The 20,033-nt window shown below is 39.6% G+C and overlaps 1 protein-coding gene across 1 annotated transcript in view; it reads left to right on the top strand.

Moving 5' to 3' along the window:
* ASAP2 (ArfGAP with SH3 domain, ankyrin repeat and PH domain 2) overlaps positions 1 to 20,033 on the top strand; it is a gene marked incomplete at both ends in the record, with an annotated part of 88,120 nt that extends 68,087 nt beyond the window's left edge. Inside the window, 11 exons of the mRNA XM_084261171.1 lie at positions 883 to 1,072; positions 1,490 to 1,575; positions 1,771 to 1,886; positions 2,373 to 2,440; positions 3,202 to 3,312; positions 6,943 to 7,198; positions 9,638 to 9,787; positions 10,658 to 10,826; positions 14,855 to 14,936; positions 18,936 to 19,058; positions 19,959 to 20,033. Of these exons, the coding sequence (XP_084117297.1) occupies positions 883 to 1,072; positions 1,490 to 1,575; positions 1,771 to 1,886; positions 2,373 to 2,440; positions 3,202 to 3,312; positions 6,943 to 7,198; positions 9,638 to 9,787; positions 10,658 to 10,826; positions 14,855 to 14,936; positions 18,936 to 19,058; positions 19,959 to 20,033 (1,426 nt within the window). The remainder of the gene's footprint in view (positions 1 to 882; positions 1,073 to 1,489; positions 1,576 to 1,770; positions 1,887 to 2,372; positions 2,441 to 3,201; positions 3,313 to 6,942; positions 7,199 to 9,637; positions 9,788 to 10,657; positions 10,827 to 14,854; positions 14,937 to 18,935; positions 19,059 to 19,958) is intronic.

The following is a 20,033-nucleotide window of genomic DNA, read 5'->3' on the forward strand; positions in this document are numbered from 1 at the left end:
GAATCAATGTTAAGCCATAAAGTTTAAATAATTTTTTTTACTACCACTGTGGATGATAATACTTAACATTATTAGTACTTTTAATAATGAATATTAATTTGCTGAATGCTACATCAGTAGCATAAGATGACTTCTTGAAAATTACATTATAAAAATATCATTTAGTTCAATACATATAGATATGAAATTTGGAGTGTTTTTTAATTAAGTGAGAACCTGAAGACAAACACTTCTTGAAAAGGAGTACTGACAGTCATATGCTTTAGGAACGAGAGCTGTTCATTAATTCAGCTAATGAAGAAGTGGAGTAATCATTTGTTAGTTGGGTATCAACAACAAAAGTGATAACTGCTGATTCAAATGTGCTAAGTTTTCACCTCAGTTTAGAGGTGAAACTAAAACCTCCACTGTAACCTCCCTGTAACGATGGTGGTGAAGAGTTGCTGTACAGAACATACTGCTGTGAATACAGATCAGAGGCCTGGATGGTCTGTGCAGAGGTGTAAGACAGATTGGTGTATCCTATGCCTTCCATCACTTGTGTAGGAGTCCAGGTCAGGTCACATAGACCTGCCAGGCTGCTGTTAGCAAAGCAGCATTGTGAAGCTTTGGTGTATCTTCTGTACATAAAGCTGGGTACTCTAGATCTCAGTTTCACACCAGAGTTCAGGTGGGAAAATCCATGGTCTGTCTTCATAGCTGCATTTCATACAGGAAATACAAGACTGCATGTCTTACATGCATATTTAAATAGAAAAATTATCATAATGAATGAGAAATAGGCTTTCCCAGATTTGATTTCAAATGACTTGTGTGTATTTATGGAAATTTTAATGTGTATCTTCTGCTAAAAATTATAGAATAAATTATATTCAATTTCAGGAATGCAAGGAAAGATTATATTACTGCCAAGTATATTGAGAGAAAATATGCAAGAAAAAAGCATGCTGACAATGCAGCAAAATTACATGCTCTTTGTGAAGCAGTCAAATCAAGAGACATTCTTGGATTGGTCCAAGTATATGCTGACGGTGTGGATCTCACAGAAAAAATTCCACTGGCCAACGGCCATGTAAGTGTTTTAAATTTTATTAGACAAATTGTTATAAGTACATGATGCTCTCATTAATTAAAAAAGACTACTTTTTCATATTTGAAAATGAGATTTGAAACAGTGTTCTGAATGCTTGTCCTTTTTGATGATGTAATTTAACAATGGCAAAGATATTAAGTAGTTCCAAATTACTTCCAAATGCATTTGTATTTTAAATTATTAAAACATTAAACATTAAAACAATTTTTTTTCAACTCATTTTTTGTTTACATTAAAGGAACAAAAGGGAAGCAGTAAAAGTCTTCACAAGAGATGCTTTCATGGTAGCACATTTGAGTATTTCAAAATTAAAATGTTTTAATTGATCTAATTTATATCTTAAAATTTCTGCTTCTGTATTGATCAGAAGAAACAAATGTGTTCTTTTATTCTCAGGAGCAAGATGAAACAGCACTTCACCTTGCTGTTAGGTCAGTTGATCGAACATCTCTTCATATAGTCGACTTTTTAGTGCAGAACAGGTAAGTGTATGGAAAGCTATTAAGATGTTATTGGTGCTGCTTTCATGTCAAGTAATACAAGTACCAAATAAATACATAAACTAACACTAGTATGTGCAACTGTAATTTTATTCTTTGAAAACCTAAAACTGAGATTTATTAAGACAGGCTAGGAAACTATGGTTAATGGTTGTCTTCTTCCTTGTACTCCAATAGTGGCAATCTAGATAAACAAACGTGTAAAGGTAGCACAGCCCTGCATTACTGCTGTCTGACAGACAACGTTGAGTGCCTCAAACTGCTGCTGCGAGGGAAGGCTTCCATTGAAATAGGTAAAAGGGTAACATGTACTTCAGTGTCATACTGGTCACTGCTTCAGATAAGTGGCAGTGAAAGTGAAATAAGGACATTTCCTCCTCAGTTGTTTATCGTAATTCTGCAAATACAGTCTTCATTATAGAAAAAAAAATATTCACTGTTTATTTCAAGTTAAAAAATTACTTTACCATTACTTTTGCTTTTTAAACGGATTTAGATAAGTATGAAGATTTTCAACTGACACCTTGCTGCTGAGTTCTATACTGTCATTTCATGGTTATACTTCTATATTTATATATATATATATATATCTCATGTTGAGTTGCATGTTCAGAGGGTTGGTGTGAGGTGGACCTACATATGAAGGAAAGAGGTGAATTTTGGAGTATGTTGATCTAGTGCTTCACTATGTACCAGCACTTTAGTGTTTATCTTTAGTAGTGGACATGTTCGTAGCGATGCCTATCATGGTAACTTTTTTTTTCTTACTGTACATATAGCTAATGAATCAGGAGAGACACCACTTGATATAGCTAAACGCTTAAAACACAGTCACTGTGAAGAATTGGTAAGTGTGCATCTTTGTGTTTGTGCATTTATAACGAGAATCATGTCTGAGTATTTGTCAGTTGGCTATTCAGCTGACAGCCCCTTGAAATGTAATCACTACAGTACTTTTTATGGGTCAAGGCCATTGTCTTATCACCTGTAGATGTTGCCTCCCCCTCCCTGACAGTGTTCAAGGCCATTTTGGATGGGACTTTGGGCAATCTGGGCTAGTGGAGGGTGTCCTTGCCCATGTCGGGGAGGCACCTACTAGATGGTCTTTATTAGTCCCTTCCATGCCAAACGTTCTGTGATTGTGTGATGAGAAGTTGACTGCCATCACTACTTCTAGTAAGAAAGAAAAATGCATTTGTGGGGTCAAGGCTTCTTGATAAATGAGTCTGATTCAGAAAAGCTGTCACTGAAGTTAGTTGGTTGGACTTGCAATTTCAAAGCAAATGGGATATGGTGCTTGTTGTTAGAAAATGCAGAAGGGACCTGCAATGGGGATCGGACCTACAATAGCTAATGAAAGTCCTGGTTGCTTTTGATTTACTTCTGTTGTATTTAGTAACAGATCTTAATTCTTTAAATTTACCCCAGTGCAGTAATTTGCCAGATTACTGAAATCTGTTTTTAATTTAAAGTGTTACCTGTATTTAGAAACCAAGATAATTCCTTCCATATGTATTTTTTGTTTGTTTTTAAATACCTTGTTTTAACATAAGTACTGCATGTGACATGGGTGTTGACTGTCACCTTTTTTTTTTCTTTTTCCCTTAGCTTACTCAAGCACTGTCTGGAAGATTTAATTCTCATGTTCATGTAGAGTATGAGTGGCGGTTACTCCATGAAGATCTGGATGAAAGTGATGATGATGTGGATGAAAAGTTGCAGGTTTGTATCCATACATTATTGTTTTTCTGTACACAAATCTATGTAAGCATGATGTTCATAATGATTTCAGTGACTACTTTTTACTATAGGTGTGGAGACACTGTGAAATGAAGTTCTGTAGTAAAATGTAGTAATTTAAATTTTGGTTCCTTAAATCATAGTTTTGTTTTCCTTTTGTTAACAAGGTATAAAACTTACAACCATGTGGTAATGATCAAATCACAATTAGACAGGTGTGGTATCTTTTTCTTAATGGAGTCAATAGTTTGTTTCAATACATCAGGAATATTTAGATCTGCTGAATGTGAAGCAGAATGAACATAAGCTAGGAAAATTGCTTTTACAAAGAGAGGCGCCTTACAGTATTGTTTGAGAGACAGCACCAGTTGACTTCAGTTTTGGAACAGCTTATGCATCGGCTTGTCTTCAGTAGAGTTAATCTTGGGCATTAAGCAAGCCACATCCATTAACAGCAGAGTGGGCTCTTAATTCTGAAACTTCATGTAAAACTATTTTTCTTTTTTTCCCTTGTCATACCAGAAATTACTGGTGATGTTGTGGTGCTCTTTGGTCCAGAATTACTATTGGGGTTGGAAAGGACCTCTGGAGGTCATCTGGTCCATCCCCCTGATAAAGCAAGGTCACCTGGAGCAAGCTGCTGAGGACCATATCCAGGTGGCTTTTGAGTATTACAAAAAATTCCAGTATCATAGGAATTACATTGCATTTTAAAAATATAATTTCCCAATTTGGGGACCAACTTCAAAAACTATTTAAGCACATACAGACAGGAAACAAACTACCATGTTCTGATACCTGAACACTTAAAAACAGCTTGGATTTCAAAGGGCCAAGTAATTTGAAATAATGTATAGGCTCTTAAATAATGACATTGTGCAATTTTCCTAATCTGCTGAAGTATTGAACGTGTGGTTTTGTTCTTTTTGTGTATACAGTGTTACAATTGCTTAAGCCCTTTCTGCTGCCTTTGTAAAGCTCAAGGAATACACAATAGACTTTATATTAGTTAATCTTCAGATGTTAGCAGAACTTTTTCTGTTGAAAGTAGCTAACAAAAACCCTTTAATCCTCTGGATAATGAAATTTGACTTTTTTTATTTCTACAAGTTTTAGCATTTTAATACTTCTCTTGCAAATTCCCCTGTCTCAGCTAGGGCCTGAATTGCTACTGTTTACTTAATAACATAAAACTGAATCTTGTGTGTTGGATTTTCCTTCGTTTTCAGAAATATTAAAACCTGACAGTCAGAGGTTCATTTTCTTTGCTTTCACAGAATTGGATTAAAAATCAAACCATTGAGTTGGTGCAATGTTTTGAAGACTTATTTTGATATCACTAAGTTTCCTCCATTGCAAAATACCATTTTGGCAAGGTCTTGCCTGCATAGGATTCTTCTCTTCATGTCCTGTCTCTTTATTCTGAGGTAGCTGTTACCTCTGGTGCTTGACGTGAACTAGAGTTAGCAACAAAGAGCAAACAATGTGTTACAAGGCATCCCTTTCAAAGCACAATTGCTGCCTTCTCACAATTTTTGTAAGATTTTTCTTGAGCATTTTTGTAGTGGTGCAAGCATCTGGAATGTGAGCTACTAAATAGAGTTCTGAGTGAACTTTCATATTATGTCTCAGCATTTCTGTATTCCTATATTTGTATCACCATCCAGATAGTAACAGCAGTAATGATGACCTTTTTGATAAAGCAGCCTGAAACTTTCTGTTGAGTTTGAAAGATTTGATTTTTTTCCAGCTGTAAAACCTTTTGGGCACTTTGTAACTAGATATCTAGCAAATCCCTTATGTGGAATGCTCTGAATTTGTATTTTTGATTTTTTTTTTTTTTTTTTTTTAATCCCTTGCTTCCTTCATTGTCGCCAGTTGCCTTCTGCAGTCGAGTGTTCTCTTTTTGGCTAGTCCCTGAGCTCCACCTCGTATAGGAAGCTATCTGCTACTCAGCAATGAGGCTAACGTAATGAAATACTACTTCACTGCCCACTATTAATAGGTTTATACTACAGGGACTATTGAAAGGAGATTAAGGACTATTAATCACACGATAGTGTCTGTGACTACATTGAATCCACTGGTGAGTGCTGCTTTTGCTTAGTTTCTCATCAGAGTTCTGTTTATAGATGTCAGGCTATTGAGCTTGTCTCTTTTCCTGGCAAAACAATTGAATAGATTCTGTAATCTTTGTCAGAAAAAGTCAGGTCTGAATTCTTTTAGTCTAGAATTTTTCATACAAAAGTGTCTAACCTGAAAGGCTAAGACGATCCAACTGGTTCCTGGTGCTGTTCCACACCCTGGCTTGCCTGGTTCGTTTGCTTCCATTCTGGCACGTATTTGTCCCTGTATTGAGATGTTTCAGTTTGGTGAACCAGTGAAAAGCTAAATCAACAAAAGAAAAAAAGAATTTTCTGCTGGTTTGGAAAGCAAAAGCAAGTGTGGACTGAAACAAATATCAGAACTAGGACAGTGGAGAGGTCAGGGAAGAGAGACTGTCAGCCAGTGAGGAGTGAGGCTGCTAAGCCAAACTACAGGTAGGGATTAACGTGTTCAGCTGTTACATACATCATTCTGATACATGCTGTGCTATAATGTGTCTAAAGGCCCTACACGATCAATCCAGAGTAAGGACCCAGTATATTCAAAGGAAAATCAATTGCTTGTGGTACTGTTGGTATAAATCTTTATTCCGCCTAAATGGTATTGCTATATATGGTTATTTTAATTTAATGGAGATAGTAAGTCAGCGACGTGTTTATCTAACTCTGTTTCTAAAGGCATATTTATGCTCTCTGAGCTGTGGATTGTTACAACCCATTCCTGCACTAGCCACATGAATTTATAGCTCCAGCTATTTTAATTATAATTTGATAACAATAATTACTATGCTTGCTGTTGAAAAAGGAAAAATAATGCTAAGTGTGCATAGCACGCAGATGACTTGCTGTAAATCTCAAAGACAACTAATTAGATCTCATTTGATAATGTGCATGGGATGAGCAGTGTTCCATCCCAGCTGCCAATTGAAGTAATCTTCTGAACTCGTCCAGCAATATTAATGAGCTAGAAAGAGTTCATGAGAAGTTTGGACTCCTAATTTCTTGCAGGCTGAGCTACAGGTAGAATACTTGGATGCAATTTTGTCTGGTTTTGAGATCATGATCATCTATTTGGGATCTAATGCTGCTGAACTTCATGTGAGGTTTAGGATCTTCTGTTGTTTATTTACTTTTGAAGATACTGCATGGTATTCTGATGCCGAGAAGCTTAATTTGATCCGATCTGAATATCTGTGTTGACCTTCTATAGTCCCGTGTATATAAGGGTACAGTATTCTCCTGTAAGAGGATAGTACAGGAGAAAGTTACAAATGTTTTGACATCAAATTCACATTTAATCTTTGGGGGTTTTGTTAATGTGTACTATTACTTTGTCTTGAAGAGGGCAGAATATAGGTTTTTGGATTACGTATTAATAGCAAAAAGAAAAAAGTATTCTAGAAGCCATTTTTTCTTTCTAGAAACTAATAACTTCTATCAAGTGAGAAATAAAACCAGTACAGTTAATGTGGTTTCAGTGAGTACTTTTGTTATTGTGTTCAAGCAACCCAGTCCCAATCGGAGAGAGGACAGGCCTGTCAGCTTCTATCAAGTGGGATCAAACCAACTTCAGCCTAATGTAGCATCCTTGGCAAGAGATGCAGCGAACATTGCTAAGGATAAGCAGAGAGGATTTATGCCAAGCATATTACAGAACGAAACGTACGGAGCAATACTGAGCGGCAGCCCGCCTCCCATCCAGCCTGCAGTGCCGGTTACAAGCAGTGCACCTCCTCTACCTCCAAGGAATATCGGCAAAGGTACTAATGCCAGGAAATAGCATTGTATGCTAGAAGAATGGGATCCTAGCATTTCTTTAATACTACATTTTTAGGTTTTCTTTTACAGTTATTTTGCAGAAGTGAGTATTGGTGACTTAATTTTATATAATTGAAATAAATTTGCACAACCTGTTCTCAGTTCGATTTTCAGTATAGCTGCAAAAGAGTGCACAGCAGTGTTTGGAAAAACAATGCCCAGATAACCTCAATAGTTAAATAACTTATTAAAAGGAGGGCTACAGTCAACCTTTAGTTCAGCAATATATATTCCGTCTTTTCATACTTCTGTTTCTTGAAGATGTTGTCAGAGTTCAATTTAAACGTACTGTTTCAATAGCATTTGGCTGATGTGTAGAATTATTAAAGAGCTGGAAAAATGTGGAGTGAACATAAGAAATTTTAACCTTGCAAAGCCTTCTCTTTATAGATATGTAGGCTTCCAGGTTGTTGAAATACAAGCGTAAGTGTCACAATGTGGAAAATTGATGATGTTGGTAGCTGACTGAAAGTGTAACGGCCAGTTACTGGTCATACCATGATCAGCAGAACAACGTAAAATGCACGTGCTCATCCTGGTTCAGAAGGGTTGTGTGCTTGCAAAATCTACCATTAACGCTGATGCTGTGAGCTTCATCCTTATCTTCATAAGTAATCTGTTTGGATCATATTAAGTGTAGAGAAATCTCTATAGGTCCTCATTGTATGGTACGTTTGGTGTGTTTCATTATTTTAATACACTGATTAATCCAGCAGCTTTCAGTTATACCCAATTTATGTGAAGTTCAACTGAAGAAAAATGACTATGTAACCACGTGATTTCTCTGGTGCTGTAATTCAGACTCCTTAAGAGGAGTTACGAGTGGGGAATGTTCCAGGTATATGCTGGGCTGCTCTGCCTTTGGGAGCACTGCGTGGAGGTCAGAGAGCAAGACTTCATCCACCAGTGATTGTACATGAGATGGCAAATTGTAGTATGCCAAGTCTCAGTTATGAGTCACAGAAATGGCTGCAGCATAAAAGTTGGAATAAAGTATGTTGTTTTGGCAGCAGGAAAACTGAAAACAATAGGACAGCATCACACTGGGTTACTTTAAAAGGGTAACGTGAGACTGGGGGAAGTTCAGCAGCATAAAAACTTCACCAAGGTGGGATTCCTTTCATCTGGCGGTTTTGCATGAAGTCTAAGCTTAGTACCTAGACGCTTTTTTTACTAGATGGAAAGGAATGTTTCCCCCACCAAGCAAGAAAATTTAGGCATGGAACTTACCTAGTCTATTTAACTGTTAAATTCTATCTCTAAATTAGTAATACAATTGGATAGTTAAAAATACTGGTTTACCCTTTGATAGTCTTTTATTCATGACTCTCCATGCTATTTTACCCACTGTTTGCCCTTGATTAAATGACACTTTTCAGAGTGTCATTTTAATTTCATTCCCAACCCCAGACTTCTTGGCTCCGGTATAGCGCAATTTATGCCAAGAAAGCATGCTGCCTGGCTTAGATTATTAGCTCATAATCTTTACTCTAGCAATGTATTAGCCTATTATTTTACATTCTTAGTTAAAAGCTATAATAGTACCATCAGTCTTAGCTTCTTGTTGATTGCTGATGTTGATATTATGCTTATGGTGTATTATTACTCCTTTATCCTCTTAGCTTTAGGCTGTTCTCCAAGACTTCAGAGCCTTTTATGCTTTTCCCTGCAACCTAATATTTATTCATACCTTATTCTGTTTCATCTTTTCTTAATATGATGCTCATGTGCTGAGTAGGGAGAACTGGCATAATGTGTGCAAAATACAGGCTTTATGAAGAAAACCTGTAGCGTTTTTATGAAATGGGGAGGCAGCTCTTCAGCTTAAGAATGGAGTCCTTTAGGAGTCCCCGAAGACAACGTACTTTCTAACTGTTTCATGACTAGTTATTATAGTTTGTTTGGGTGCAGTTCTGAATTCCAGTTTTATGTCAATTACAAGTCAAAACTGGTGTTTCACTTTGAGGCAGCAATATCTGCTAATGCTTATGGGAGAGTGAAGTCCGTTTCTTGCAGCCCCTGAGAAGATTATAGCTATCAGTCAGGGATTAAAGAAGACAGCAAGACTTGCCTTCTGTTTTCTTGCTAAGAAATTTCTGCCTTTTCCAAGTGTTGACATATTTTGAAGACATGACTGCAGAAAAATTTTCATTTTAGTAAGGCAAATGAAGTTTTAGTAAGACTTCACCCAGAAACTTCTGTGTAATTTTCTGCACCAGGCTGATTCCTGCTCTGCTATTCCGGCAGGGTGGCAGTGGCTCCTGTTGCTGAATATAGTGGTCTAGCTGCACCAAGCACGGGTGTGAGTATTAACACTTCGTGCTTAGGGTAAACAAAAATAATAATACAGTATTTTCCTCTCTTTTTAGTTCAGCCTTCAGTTCTTGGCAGTGGTATTCAGACAATTTCTTCATCTAATGCAATGTGGAAGACAAATTCTTTAGGAGTGGAAAGTATAAGCAGGCAGAGGTCTTCATCAGATCCACCAGCTATTCATCCCCCTGTGCCGCCATTGCGTGTAACATCTACAAGTATGTTTCCACTTTCCCCTGTTTTCCCTTCTGCTGTATCTAATCATGGTTGGCTTATTTTTCCATTTTCACAACTCATACTTCCTCTTTTGGTGACTGTAGCTTTGGCCTATCGTTCCCATCCAGTAACTTTGTATGAACTGTCTTCTCTGATGTTCCAGCGAGGACTGTATGGGGCAATGCAGGGTCAGCAGGAGGTACTGTCGCTGGAGCAATAGAGCTCTTCACTTCCACATAGAGTATCAGTGCTGTGCCTATCACTGGTTGTAAAGACGGGTGTTACATGCAGGCCTGGGGCTGTGTCTCTGCGTTGGGCTTGATTCTTGCAGACCGTAGGAATGCAAAAAGACATTTTAATGCACAGCCAGCAGTGTTGTGGTTGTTTCAGTTGCTAAATGTAATGTGAAATTAGTTAGATGTTAGTTGTAACAGGATTTTGAGGAAAGACGTTCCTCTAAATAAAATGTCTCGGATATTATTCACTCAGTTACTTTTCCATATAACACAAACTGAAGGCCTAGATTGAGCAAACAATATAAGCACTTTATTAAGTACATTCTGATCCACTGTTTTCAAGAATATGACTGACTTGGGTGAGAATTTTGTTTGCTTATACTTTGCTTCAACAAATTGAAACACTTTTGAGGTCTCTGACTTGACTAGGTGAAACAAAAGGTAAACCTCTTTCCAAAGAGGTGGCCTTGCCAATGGAAGGATTGCTTTCTGTTTAAGCTATTGGTTACGTGTAGTAAAGCACTTTTCTTGGATGGGGGTAAAATATGTGACAGGAAAACCTGCAGCTGAGAACCCAAGAAACAAAATGGTGAATAGAAATTTAATTCCATTTCACTGTCTGACTTTCTTCTACAGATGTGCTTTCCCCAGCACCACCACCTCCAGTGGCAAAGACAGCCAGCATTATAGAAGCTTTGAACCAGCAATCTAAACAGCAACCAGCTCCTCCACAAACGAAGCCAACCCCACCACCACTGCCCCCACAACCTCCTAGTAGAATCTCTCAAAGAAAGCCTACTCCTGGGTAACCCGTGTCATTTTAGTATTTAATATACTTAATTATTAGTAACTTTTCAATTTCATGGTATATAACATGCAAGTCATCAATGAAGCATGCAGACTGTGCCAGTGATGTGTTCTAGCTCATGGGAATGAACAGCAGGCAGACACCAAGGGAGCAGATTACAAGGATTCCCACGGTTAAAAAAGAAGACAGCCTAGTGATGTAGGATGGTGGGACTTGCAGAATGTCTACAGAATGCTTAGCCATTATGCAAATAGGAAACCACAAAGAATAATTCTCCTCTAAAAACAAAGAAGAGATAATGGGATCATATGTCAGTTGTGCCATTTATTGCCACCTGCTTTGCATAGGTTAGATATTCCATTCAATATTTTCATTCGTGGCAGGAGTACAGAGAGAGCTAGAAAAAAAAATATTTTTTAAATTTGCAGGAAACAAAGTTAGGAGGGACAGGTGTACTGAAAAACAGGATTATATCCAAAGCAGCCTTGAGAAACTGGAGGAGTAGTTAAGGGAGAAGAGGGGTGTCATTCAGGAAGCAACATTCAGTTCTTAAGAGCAATCAACTACAAAACCAAAGCATGGAGAATAGCAGAGTATGGAAGGACCGCAAGGATGTAGTGAATCATAAATAAATGTAAGTCAGACAACTCATGCTGTTGTGGAAGAATCAAAGACAAATAGTTTTGTTAGATTATAGCCTGCAAACTACATGAATTAATTGACTCAACATAAGCAATGACTCAGCTGGACTAGTGTGTTCAGTAGAGAGGCAGAAACAAGTGGAGAGCAATAAGATGATGAGAAGTCTAGAAAGTAATCACCTGTGAGAAAAGTTTGGAAGAAATAAGATTCTATTATACTTTTTTAAAAAAGAAATTGAAGTATAGATACATGTCTTCAGATATGTAAAATATTCCAAATACGGATTATGCTGTTCCTTTCAACATCTCATGGTGCCTGTAAAGAAAGACTATTTGAATTTGTGGCAAGAATAATTTAGTTAGACACTAAAGAAAGCTTTCCAAAAATAAGCATAGGGAATATGTCGTAGAAACTTGTCTGGGAAATTTTTGGATTCTCTGACACTGAAAGTCTGGCAGAGCACAGTGTATACAGACTAAATTATAAGGTACAGGGACACGTGTGTATGTGTGAGATAAATAATAGACACAGTTGATCCTTTGTGAATGAGAGAGGTAAATAAATTTGACTTCCCTTTCTAGTTCTTCGATTGCATATACCATGCTAAGTAAAAGGGAGAAGCAACTTGCTGAGGCTTGCTATAATGTACAGCTTAACATGGATACATGATTTAAAAAGCATAAAACAGCAGTGAAAGGAATTTCAGAACTTAGGAAAAGAAAATCTGTTCTACACAAAGTAGATATTATTCTTCTGCCTTACATTTTAAAATTAAGTGCAACTTAAAATTGGTGTAATCAAAAATACAGAAGCAATTTTAGAGGCAAAATAGCTGTCATCAGAATATACTGCAGACGTGACAAGAATTTAAAAAGCATTTAGACTATGTATTGTTGCAGTTCGAGTTCTTGTTTGTTTCTTAAATGAATGAATTTCTAACTTTCTGTACAGGACTGAAAAGTCATCTGGCTTAATTAACAAAGGACAGTCCAGAGGACTTGGGTCTCTTCAACAAACTGGTAATTGCGGTTAAGAGATTTATTTTATTGTAATTAAGTTGTTATAACAGCCTAAGGGAGAGTGGGTCTTTTTTTTAATTTTTATTTACCTTATATGTTTAAACATAATCAGTACCCATGTTGTTCTTTCTCATCTTGATTGTGTAGGCCCTGATACCTCAAGCTCTTTTGCATGAACAGAGTTACGGGCCAGTTAATGTAAATAATGGGGCCAGCTATTAAGAAACAGAATCACAGAATGGTTGAGGTTGGGAGGAAGTTCTGGAGGTCACCTGACAGAACCCCCCTGCTCAAACAGGGCCACCCAGAGCCAGTTGTCCAAGACAGTGTCCAGATGGCTTCAAGAATGGAGACCCCAGAGCCTCCCTGGGCAACCTGTGCCAGAGCTCAGTCAACCTCACAGTAACGAAGTGCTTCCTGCTGTTGAAACTGCAGCTCCCAGGTTTCAGTTTGTGCCCATTGCCTCTGGGACTTGGGATTACTAAGACTGGTCTTTTACTGACACAAAAGTACCTCAGCCTTTGCCATGTCCTGTGTAACTAGCTCCCCCATCTCACTGAGCAATGGGCTCACGTTTCCCCAGATTCCCTTTCTTTACCTGCGTATTTACAAATGCCCTTCTTGTTGTCTTTGACATCCCTTACCAGATTCAATTCCAGTTGGGCTTTAGCTCAACTAACCTCACCTAAACCCCACTCCCACAAGGGATGCAGTATGAAAACTTCAGTCAGTGTCCTCTCTTGTTTGCATGTGTTATAAACAAGGTAACAGAACACATTTTAGAGTAGAAAAATGTGTTTCTGGTTTGAAAATCTAAAGCTCAGATAGTGTCACTTCAAATTGCAAATTGTTCAAAGTAACTACTGCTTTGGGACATTCCAATACTGTCATCTCGATAAAATGTCCAAAGTAAAGTTTGTGTGGATTCTGTGGTGATTGTTGGGGAATTTCTCCTACCCAGTTTCCCCTTACTCTGTATATATATATTTATTTGTTCTTAGTGTGATTCTTTTCTATTCCTCTTTGACAAACTCAAAGGGAATCAATCTCCTAGTGACTATCTGCCATCTGTGTCAGGAGTCTCCTGTGAAGGACAGAACATCTTGATAATTAAGGTCTTCACTAAGAAAGAGACGTTCTAAAAGCACATGGGCTGCACTGAACGAAAGAGGAAATGGGATATTTGTTCTGTTCTCATCTCATCTATTTTATAGTCTTTTTTTCTCTCTTAGCAGTATTGAAGATCTTAGGTAATTTTCTTTGGGAAAAGAGGCCTTTTTGGTAAGGAAAATGGCAGAAAAATTCTGTGCAATTATTTAGGAAGAACCATTTAAAAATGAACTACACATAGGATATAAAATTATTTGTATCACTTAAAGAATAATTAATTCAGTTGCAATTTGTATCATCACTTTCACATTTTTTTTTAAAAAGCATGCCTAAAATTTACCTGTTTTATTTATTTTAGCAGCGGGAGAGTCTGTATGTGACATTCCAGTAACACAAACTGGTTCTACAACAAATACTTTGGCACAGATCCAGCCACCAGCACCAATGCCAAGGAAATCACAAATAGTAAGTAGATAATCTGGGTTTGGATTTTATTAGACCTGCCCCTCTCTGTCAAACATGCTCTTGACATCATAGTGTGTCCTGAAACGGAGAAATACCAAGTCTGTATCCTGTTTTAAATACGTGTGTGGCTTATACTATGCATGGAAACTTTTCTTGCATATGATAGTATGTGATGTTAAATTAAAACAAAAAAACAAATCAAAACAACAAAACCCAAAGAGAAACCAAAGAAAAGCAGCATGGATTCTTTGCTTGTGCCCATATGTGACCAACACAATCCACAGAATGTGTGGTTTGACTTACTGAAGTTAGGTAAGCTGCCTACCTTCAGTAAGCTACTTACCTGATAAGTGAGTCGCTTGTAGGTGAGCTTGGCAAGTGGGTCACTTGTAGATCACACGTAACTTTATTCTTGAAGTAAGTAACAAGGGAGCTGCTACAATGGAGGTAGATCTATAGCTGTTCACATAGGTAGATCAAATGGCTTCAGACAAGGCTAACAAGAGTTAAGCTCAAAACAAGAGAAATTGATTCTTTCTGCAGTTGGTTCTCTTTACAACCCTGTCATGCATTCACTGGATAACAGGAGAAGAGATCTCTTAGTAAATACACTGAAACCACATCTGACTCGAGGCATTCCCAACCAGAAGGTGGTTGAATCACAGAATTACAAGGTTGGAAAAGACCTTTAAGACTATCAGGTCCGAAAGGGGAAGGGAAGGGGAAGGTTGGAAGTGTCAGGCTGGAAGTCCTGTGGAAGTGCTATGTTTTCTTCTCCGTTTTCCCCAGCCATGCAGTGACCGATAGGAAAGAGGTTCTGGTTTCACACGGACACGTGGACTCGATCCGATTGCGCGGCCTCTGTGTACTCGTATTTATCATCTGGGGCCATGGATGGTGACACACCTATTAGTGTCGATACCAGTAATCTTACACTGATGTGGGTGAAGAGATGTATTTCCAGGTGTCAGTTGAGCTGTTCTGTGTAGTTCAGCCGGGTCTTTGGTCCTTGCTCAGATTCTGTAGTGCTGTTATGTGATAAACATAAACATCCATATGTTTGATCACAGCAGTATTTCTCTGCAGTAAGCACATCATGGCTTGAGATGCTCTGTGTGACCAGGTCTGGGCTGTGTCAGGCTTTACATTCTGTTGCAGGACTGTTGTTCAGTAGGTAAATAATAATCTGAGAGGTGGAAGGCATGGCATTCCTGCATCTGCAGTTGTCTTATTAACAAGCTGTAACAAAAAGACTTGCCTTCTGCAGTCCCCCCTCTCTCTCCCTTCATCCATTTTCCCAGAAATAGTAACTCTCCGAGACAGACCTCAGTGTATTTGTGTGCATAGCCTTGCACATATGTCTTGAGCTCTTGGAACTCCTACTAGCTCTTTCTCATCTGATAATGCTGGAAAGCTGCAGAGACATCTGAAATTCATCTTGCATTATTAGTTGAAGTATAAAATCTTCTGTTTTCTTGCCTCCTCCAGTCATGTTCAACCAAGTTACTGTCTTGCATCAGAATAACTCTCATGTTTTAGACCACAGTAAAATGAAATGGTCTGATCAGTGCAAGGTGGAATACCTGTCCCTTCTGCTTACCTGTACTGAGGAAACTGCCATATCTGTTCTGTGAAGCTGTTGGGCCCGGATCACAGTGTGTGTTCTAGGATTCAGCTGTGAACACTGGCTACATCCATTCAACACGTCCTGGATTTGGGTGGGATAGCGCTGATTTTTTTCCTAGTAGCAGGTATAGTGCTGTGTTTTGGATTTAGTGTGAGAATAAAGATGATAATACACTGATGGGTTTAGTTGTTCCTAAGCAGAGCTTACACTAAGTCAGTGACTCTTTGGCTTCTCGTGCCCTGCCAGTGAGAAGGCTGGAGGTGCACAAGAGACTGGAAGAGGGCACAGCCAGGACAGCTGACCCAAACTGGCCAAAGAGATATTCCATACCATATGATGTCATGCTCAGCATATCAACTGGGGCAAGTTGGTAGGGGTAAGGGAGCAAAAGGGGAGGGCAGGGGGGGCAATCCCTGCTCAGGGACTGGCTGGGCTTCAGTTGGCAGGTGGTGAGCAATTGTTCTTTATTTGCATTGTCTTCTTCGGTTTTATTTCTCTCTTTAAGTTTTTTGCTGGTGCTGCTTTTGTTATTATTGATATTGTTATTATTATTAAACTGCTCTTATCTCAGTCCACAAGTGTTCTCACCATTACCCTTCCAATTCTCTCCCCCATTCACTGGGGAGTAGGGGAGAGAGTGAGCGGCTGTATGGGGCTTAGTTGCTGGCTGAGGTCAAGCCACACCACCACATCTGTCAGTTATGAAAGAGCTCTCTGCCTGGCTCTGTGTAAATTAGTGTTATAGTAGTTCTTTACATTGTTGCCCCCTTTGTTTTGGGGACAAATTGCTTTACTTAAGAATGAATGGGGTCTCATGGATGGTTTTTCAGAACAGTCACAGTATTTCTACAATTAATATTAATTACACATAATATGAAGCACAAATCTGGCTCTCCAGAGGTCTCTAGGGCTTCAATAGGGTGAATTTTGTGAGACTGAGAAATCAGATGGATTATTTCCTTCTTGCCATAGGACAGAAGTAAGGGTAAACCCAGCACAGGAGCGTGCACTGGCTAAGGTGCTTTAGCTAAATCAATCTGGCTAAAGCATCTTAGCTGAGATTTAGTCAAGGGCCCCTCAGCTAAAGAGCTTTAGTTAGATCAGTCTAGCTAAAGGACTTTGGCTAAATCGCTCCATTTAGCCTTACACTCCAGTCTTTTTTGCCCAGTCTTTACCCTGCCACAGAATCCAGAGGCCAGCCCAGATTTAGGGAACGATTGCAGGAGTGCTCCTTGAGGAAAGAAAAAAGAGGTCTAGTTGTACCTGCACATGTATCCAGTGGCTTAGCTCCTGTACAGCCCCTTTGCCCAACAGCCTGTTTTTGAGATGGAGATTTGCAGTGCATCTTTTCTTTTCTCCAATGTATATTTTAGATTTTGGAAACCATATTGTAGAGATGTGGGAGACTTTCCCAGAGGGTTTTAGTCTTCTGGGAATAGGATGTGTTTTAATTTCTTTGCCTTCTAAAGAACAAGAAATACCTGTAATTACTGCACTTTGAAGTTAGTAATTATGTCACTGCTGTACTGATGGGAAGCTTCTTCCTCTTGAGGTAGAAGGTGGCTGTGGTTCAAACTGGAGCTTGACTGGGATGGAGGGCCTGGCAGAACTGCTGTGATGCAGTGCAAGGCTGCCAGCTCGGGGGGGTGTGCCCCACAGATAGAGCCTAAGGGTATCCCTGCTCTGGGCAGGTCAGGGGTTTTATACTGAAATGTAAATGGGTGCTTGCAGAGGAGCATATGGATGAGGCTGCCTCCCTCCTTCCCCAGCCACATCCTCCTTTTTCTGCCTGGTGCTCAGCTCCAACAAAATGGCACCTCAAGAGGCTGTTGGGGAATAGTGTCCAAAGCAGAGCACGTTGCTGGTGGAGAAAGTAGAATTGTGGATGAAGGCTCTTCTCCCCTCACAAGCTTCCTGCTCTGTGGTTCACCGAGCTAGAGACTGGGACAAGTCTCTGGGGGACTCTAGCATAGTGATGGGACAATTTCCTTATCCCATCTGGGGCTTCTGTCCCAAACACCCACTGCATTAACAGTCTCTCTCTCACAGCCCTGCTCTGGCATCTTAGAGTAGAAAGGAGAGATATTTTTTGCTGGTTATAGCTGAGTAAATGGAAGAAATGTGGTCTCCTGGTACAAAGCTTATGCTATGCCTCTAGGTCCTGTGCCTCTCCACTCCTTACATGGAAACACTATGTAGGTAGCATTCTACAACTACCTGAACAGAGGTTGTAGCCAGGTGGGTGTAGGGCTCTTCTCCCAAGTAACAAGTGATTGGACAAGAAGAGGTGACCTGAGGTTGTGCCAGGGGAGGTTTAGATTGAATATTGAGAAACTGAAAGGGTTGTCAGGCACTGGAACAGGCTGCCCAGGGAAGTGGTGAAGTCAGCATCCCTGGAGGTATTTAAAAGTCTTGTAGATGTAGTGCTGAGGGACATGGCTTAGTGGTGGAGTTGGCATTGCCAGATTAATGGTTGGACTCAATGATCTTGAAGGTCTTTTCCAACCAAAACTTTTCTAGGATTCTATGACTATGGCTGGTCTGCAGCAGCGAGTGAGGTGGCTGAAAACAAATGGAGCAGGAGGCCAAGTTGCAGCAGGAGAGGTGTGATGAGATCAGGATGGTGGATACTGTGATACCAGAGCAAAACAATTCCAGCACCACTTCAGCTAGAACACAGCTAGGATTGGGAGTCCCGCTGCAACAGTGGAACATTGCAGCTCCTTACTGAAGTTCCATATTGGAGGAGCTGACAAACCACTCCTGTGGCTTGCAGTCCTCAAGGCTCTGCAGAGAGACAGAGGATGGAGGATGTTTTGAAGGGTTTCTATGCTGCTGAGGGGAGTTTAGCAAATTCAGAAGGGACGTATTGGCAGATGGCTCAGGCCTCTTTCTGATAATGCTGCTGCTCTTACCTGGGTTGCGTGGCACTTGACTGTGAGCACCCAATCTGAATAAAATCATACTTCCTGCAGTGACGTGGGGCTCTGGAGACACGGTCGGATAAGCCCATGTGGAAGATTAAGGGAAACCTTAGCCTTTGACAGCACAATGGTTCTGAAAGGCTTTGGATGCTGCCAAATCCAGCCTGGAGCATGAGCACAGCGTGAAGGACAGAGCTGAACTCTATTACCTGTGAAAATAACAGCTGGAAGCAGTTCTGAAGCTTTCTTTACATCAGATCCAACTGTATTCTGTCTCTTCCATGCTACATTATTTACATTTGTTACTTTTGTATTTCAGTCAAAAACTAAACCCAAGAGAGTAAAAGCAATTTACAACTGTGTAGCAGATAACCCAGATGAGCTGACTTTTTCGGAGGGTGATATTATTGTAGTCGATGGTGAAGAAGATCAAGAGTGGTGGGTGAGTATTTTGCATTTTCCATCAATACACTTCAGAAGCTTCCCTGCTGGGTTTCCAAATAGCAAGAAAAGTTTCATCGCCGAGAAACCTGATTCCAGAAATGGCTTCTGTTCAAAAATCAGACAAGTTTTGGCTATTCTCATTCAGAAAAAATCTTTTTTTAAATCAGCAGGGTTCACAATATACAGGGGACGTGGTCTGTTTGAGTCAGGAAATTCCTGGGGGGCATCAGCAGTTTAAGAATCTGCCGCTGTTTCATCTTCCTTGAAGATGCAGTGTGCTGGGCCCCAGAAGACAGCTTAGTATTGTCCTGATTCTTCAGCTGACTGAGACTGAGAAGTGGTCGATACTGTGAGCTGAGAAACCTCCTCAGCTACTTACTCTCCAGAGCCTCAGCTAAAGCAAAGTTGTGGGAAAATGTTAGGTGTGAAAACACTTGCCCTATTTTGGTTGTTATCTAGTGAAGAACAGAGCTTCAGACTGCATCTCAGTTGATGGCAATGCTGTAGAAACACAAACAGCTTCATGTCAAACCCAGAACTGGATCCATTCTTTTATGTTTTGGTGGCTCTTCTGAGGGGGAAGCAGAAGCTACTTAACTACGGGCTGCCAGGCACTGCAGAATGGGTGGAAGTGCTGTAGTGGTGGTACTGCACTAAGAGGTGTGACTGTCAAAGAATGAGATAAAACAGAATTTGGAAGAAAATAAATGCATACAGCACCTTCTCCCACTGAATTTTCTGATAGTGTTTCCTGTTTGCAAGAGAAAAAGAACACCACTGCAGAGAAGGTGTGGGGAGAGGGTGGTTGTTCCACAGGCAGGAAGGTCACTGGTGTTCCTTGTGGTGATCCTGAAATGCCTTTTTGAGATTAACTTGTAAAATATCCGGCTTCTTTCAGATTGGCCATATCGATGGAGATCCCGGTCGGAAAGGAGCTTTCCCTGTATCATTTGTGCACTTTATTGTTGACTAA

Source organism: Gallinula chloropus, assembly GCF_964237585.1.
Source record: "Gallinula chloropus genome assembly, chromosome: 3".
NCBI lineage: Eukaryota > Metazoa > Chordata > Aves > Gruiformes > Rallidae > Gallinula > Gallinula chloropus.